This window comes from Cariama cristata, unplaced genomic scaffold (assembly GCF_000690535.1).
Source record: "Cariama cristata isolate BGI_N322 unplaced genomic scaffold, ASM69053v1 scaffold8129, whole genome shotgun sequence".
In the NCBI taxonomy this organism is placed as follows: domain Eukaryota; kingdom Metazoa; phylum Chordata; class Aves; order Cariamiformes; family Cariamidae; genus Cariama; species Cariama cristata.
In genome coordinates, this window is record NW_009635154.1 from 7,897 (window position 1) to 13,119 (window position 5,223).

At 41.2% G+C, this 5,223-nt stretch overlaps 1 protein-coding gene across 1 annotated transcript in view; it reads left to right on the forward strand.

Moving 5' to 3' along the window:
• LOC104167220 (NEDD8-conjugating enzyme UBE2F) overlaps window positions 1-5,223 on the forward strand; it is a gene marked incomplete at its 3' end in the record, with an annotated part of 20,614 nt that overhangs the window by 5,989 nt on the left and 9,402 nt on the right. The window contains exon 2 of the mRNA XM_009707415.1: window positions 4,195-4,224. Coding sequence (XP_009705717.1) covers window positions 4,195-4,224 — 30 coding nt within the window. The remainder of the gene's footprint in view (window positions 1-4,194; window positions 4,225-5,223) is intronic.

Here is a 5,223-nt window from a genome sequence, read left to right on the forward strand (position 1 = left end):
TAGGGAAAGCTATAAAGATAGATGGGTGAGAATTAGGAGGCAAACAGCATTATACTGCTAGAAATAGTACTTAGAAAATGGAGTTTCTGTCAGAGTGTCAGGGTATTTATATTCATCTCTAGCAGTCTTGAAGTTGTACATTAAAGAGGGACCTAAACAGGAGAGTGGGCTTTTTGGTCAAACCCAGAGAGATGTAAGATCACTGTGGATGAGCACGTTCTTTTTGGTTGAGGAAATAAAGCTTGCATTTTGTATACTTAAAACCAAATTCCAGTGGGAAACGTATGGCCTGACTCTTGTGGCAAGGCCAGTAGACCAAGCACTTCTATATTCTGACTTGTTGAGGTGGGGTGGGAGAAAGGGAGGGAGCAGAACGATGTGATTATAGTCTGTGCCTTACTGAATATAACATTCATGTGGGTCTCGTAAACCGTATGCTTTTACACACGTCAGGACTGTGTGTTCCTATTTCTGTCCTGAGAATTGTCATGGGTAGGGAGAGTTATTGTTTGTGAAGTCATTTATAAATAGCTCTGGTTGCTTGTGTTAGGCTTAGCTTTCCCTTCTTTTATAAAGTTCCCAAGCTGCTTCTGAGACACTATCAATTTGCATTCAATTCTTCCACAGTCTATGGTAGGTGAAGTTTAACCCTTGCCTTTTTGCTCTTTTTATGGTTGAAAATAGCATTTGGAACTGTTGAAGCAAGTGCATACTGGGTCAAGAGCAGGACTTTGCAAATATACCTACCGCTTGGTTGTGCTCCTGCACCAGGTCACATAAGGTTTCAGGAACACCAGACTGGGTGGTTGGGAGCTAGTCTGGGCCTGGCCTGACTGCACCTGAGTGGTTTTGTTGGTGTGTGTGGGTTTTTTGTTTTGGTGTTTTTTTTTTTTTTTTTTCCTTGCCAAAGCTCTGGCCTGTGTCTGCACTTACAGCTTTTCAGACCTGCCCAGGAGGGCTTGTCAGAGTGAATGCTGGGCCTTGCAGTGCTCCTGGGTTTGCCGCTTCTTGGCAATAAGCCCTCTTGACTGCGAGAGGAATTCAGGTGCTCCACAGTGTTTCAGCACCTCCGCTAAGCCAGCGCTGAGTGGGCATTGACCAGCACTGTTTCTGGAATGCTTTTGAACAGTATTTTTTGAGACTTGGGTTATCTGGTTGTTTGTGTCATCATCTTAAGGAGCGGTGAGATGCCTGGCTGCGAATTGAGACACAGATACCAATTATCCACAAAACATTATGAAAAGCAGCCAAATTGGCTTTTCTTTACTGTTCAGGTGTAGTTACAGTCCCTTTTTTGAAAGCGGAGATCAGAAAGATTGTGAGATTAAGTTTGTTCTTTAATTTAGTGAGGCTTTTGGAGCTCTTGGAAGTTCAGTGCATTGGAGCTCTAATTGCTGCTTCTACGTTTTGCTTATTTACAAATCTGTTAAACCATGCCAATAAGTTGCCAGGCTACGCAAGGGGCATTTTCTTTCGGAGAATATTCTTGTCAGTGATATTGCTTTGTGTAGAAAATGCATGACTTAAAACATCAGAATCTTAATGGAGCTTGAATGGTGTAGCTCACTGAGTAGCAAAATACAAAAGTGATTTCAATGTCAAGACTGTCACTACCAAAGAGTCATGAAATTTGGGACACTCGCAAGCACTCTAGCTTTGGCCCATCAAATGTGCTAGTTACTGTCAATCACCATTGCTTATAAGGCAATACATAGTATTACAGCTCATAGTAACATCTGTTTCCTTACTTGATGTTACTTTAAAAGTTTAGATTATCGAAGCGAGTCTTTACCTGCTTTTTTTATCTTTATGAAGTTGTTTCCTTCTTAGTTTCAGTGGTTTGTTGCAGAGTTGATTAGAAACCTTAGTTTTGGGGCACTTACCTTTGTTCCCCGTTTTGCACTCATGGGTGCGAGCACCTTTGCTTTCATGTTTTCACAAGAAAACCTGTTGACTGTTGTGCCAAGACAAAGGGAAACACAGAAGCATTTATGCATTACAGGAGATTTTTCACACTTTGAAGGAACTACGGTGATGAGTAAATTCTCTACCGAACCTTGCAGGAGGCAGAAGTGAGGCCCCAGCTCAGCAGACCTGCTGCAGCCTGGCCGTCGCTGGGTTTGAACATGCTGGATCTGTCCTTTGGTGTCTCTTTCTCGGAATTCAAGCAAAGAATGGGCAGGATTCATTACACTGAACAACACGCAAGCAGAGAAGGCAAAAAGGAAAGCAGTCAACGCCTTTAAATAAGAGCCAGGTTGTAAACTCTATGCTCTAGTGAAGATTGATAGTGCCTATGAAAGGCTGGTGAGTTTAAAGAGAAAGGGGCAGAGGAATACTCTTGATGGTTTATAGCTGCAGCTTTCAGCAGCAGGTTATGTCTTTTTTTAAAAAAAAAAAAAAAGAAAAACAGAAAAGGAAAGTAAAAATGGTCCCAGAGTATAGCTGAAATTACATTTTGGTGTATTATAAAGAGAGCATTGTTTGAAAACTTTTAGCAAAAGTATGTCCCCAGTGTCATCTGTCTTTCAGTGCACAGCTTTGGTTAAATGAGCTGTGGCTGCTCGAGCGCTGCAGTGTGAGATTTTAAAGAGTGCAATTATGAACGTTTTAGGTAAGCGTGGAACACAGTGCTTCTGTTTTGGTGGGGTTTTCTGTCTTGGTATAGTAGGCTGCAGGTGCAGGGATACCAGGGCTGTGCCAAGCAAGTGGGAGATGGGAGTCAAATAAGCATTATACTGGCTGCAGAGACCAGCAAGGTTTGGTAAGCACGGATGCAAGAAAAGTTTTGGAGAATTAGTGAGCTCTTAATTGTGATGAGATCAGTTTGGATTCTCTGCCAAGAAATTACTCATCATATCTTAAACCGAATTACAGTTTTCTTTAGATGTATGTTTTTAGAGTTGGTGTTGAAATCTCTTACACATTATTGTTAGCCCAAATGAATGAGCCGTGTCTGTGCAGACCAGAAAGTGAAGTTAGAAATCAAGTGGAAAAAAAGACTAGAGGAAATGCAAAAATATATTTGATTAGGTTTCCTAGCACTTTAGAAGTAAAAGGGGGGGGTGTCTTCATGCATCTTACTCATACTTCTGTGAAATACAGATAGTTGCAAGTAAGACTTGAATAAAATATATGGAAGAGGGAGAAAGAAGGGAGTATTCCAGAGAAGGTAGCATGGCAGAGAAAAGGCTTAGCAATAAACTTCCCTTCCTAGGAGCTAGGCAACTGAATTGGGTTTTTTTCCTTTCCTTTATTCATAACTTCTAAGTTTTATGCATGGGAAATATAATAAATAAAAAGAAACGTTAATTGAACAGGAGCACATATCTATAGCAGGCTGCTCCCAGGGGAAAAATCCAACAAACACAGGAGCAAAAAAAAAAATCTTAACCCTCCTGAGTTTGTTCAACAGTGCAGAGGTTTGGGTGGAGTTGTGCAATGGGTGCGGATTTTATCACCGACCAGTGCACGTTGCTGTGCCAGGTGGTTGAAGTGAAGGTTTGTCTTTCTCTGTTCTTTTGGTGCTCTTAATGCTGGTTTCTGCAGGCAGGACCACATCTAGTATGACGGTGCCCTTGAATTGGGGTTTCAGTAGCTTTTTTCAAGTGTGCAGTACCTGGTATCATGCTTGGAGGCTTCCCTACAGAAGCGGTGCGTAACCTGAGGCAGCCTGTAGCTGGTGGTGGAAGAGCGTTAGCAGTTGGATGCTGGAGTGTGGCGATGCTCTGCAGGCTGTGAACCTCCTGTGCTTCTTTTCATTGTTGGACTGGCACCTTGATTCTCCAGATTTTTCTGCTCTTGTATTTTGCAGGCTGTGGAGTTCTGGCCTGCATATTTTAATTTATATTTTAATGCTTCATGTAGACAAGTTTGGAAGTTTGGATAATGCCACTTTTTGAAATGCCAGTACTCTGCGTATTAGAAGCCCTGGCACTTCAGTCTGGGCAGAACTGAATCTCCTGATCAGTAGGATATGTTTGCATTGTCTATAGGGCAGCTGAGTGGTTTTAGTAATGAATTGTGGGGCTTTAAAGAGAAATTTCAAGGTAAACCTCCAGTGCAACTTAATTATATTTTTAAGTGGAATTTGATTTACAGGGTGGTTTAAATTAGATCTGCCAATGTAGACTTCAAGAATGGCTTTATGCTTGCATAAATAACAGTAGTTTGTTTTTTTTTTTCTTTCAACAGAGGTTGCAGAACTTGAAGCTAATTTACCTTGTAAGTATAACATTTAACGGCATGCATTTTAAGGGGAAAAGGACCATTGAACTGAATGTTTTGACTGAAGTATGAATGCTAATGATATTTGTTAACTCTAAGGAAAGCTGTGCAAAACTCTGCCACTTGACCTTGAACAGGTTTTCTTTTTTGCTCCCTCTTAAGGGATTGTAGAGAGGTGAACCCATGTTAGTGTCCTTTGGAAGGAGTATTGATCATTTGGCTCCAGAATTTGATTGCTGGTGGAGTGGAAGCTTCCCTCATAAAATACTCAAAAGGTACCTGGAACTGAAGAGTGCGTTTATTGCCTTGCTCCTGTTTTTCCTCCATTCTTGTTTTCAAAACAGGTGGTTCTGATTTAGAGGCAGAGCAAATAGCTCAGTTCTTGGGAAACATATTAAGTCAACCTAGTGCTTTTTCACTTCACATGCAAGCTGTAACCTGATGTATTTGTTAATAGTGAAAATACTCCTGAAAAATAGTTTTATAAAAAGTGATACATATGCCTTGGAAAAAAAAAAAGGCAAGATAATGTGGTTTTAGCCCTGGGATCTTACTTGCATGTTCTGCTAAAAGATGAAAATATTAATGGCCACTTTAAAAATAGGCTTTTAAGATCACAGCGTGAATGGCTTGTTGCTTCTAGAGCTGAGGATAGATAGTTTAAAAAATCAAATAAGTTTTCTGTTCCTTAGCTTTAGAAAGCCTGGTTCTGTAATGGACAGCAAAACACAAGGCTCTTTTATAAGAGGGAGAAAAGTTCCTACTGCTCTGCCTTTGTTGCTAAGGGTGAGTGGTGACAGTGAAGCCGAGTTGTTGCTGAGCTCTCAAAGCGTTGACCAGAACAGCATCATTCTGCCATGAGTTCTTGGAATACAGGCAAGCACAGCAAGTTACTGCCTGGTAAGCTCACAGGTACATTCAGAGCCCATCGCTCGCTCTGCGTAACTTCCTGTGGTGCACATTCCCGTTTCAGAGTAATCTAAGGTGTTTTCCCTG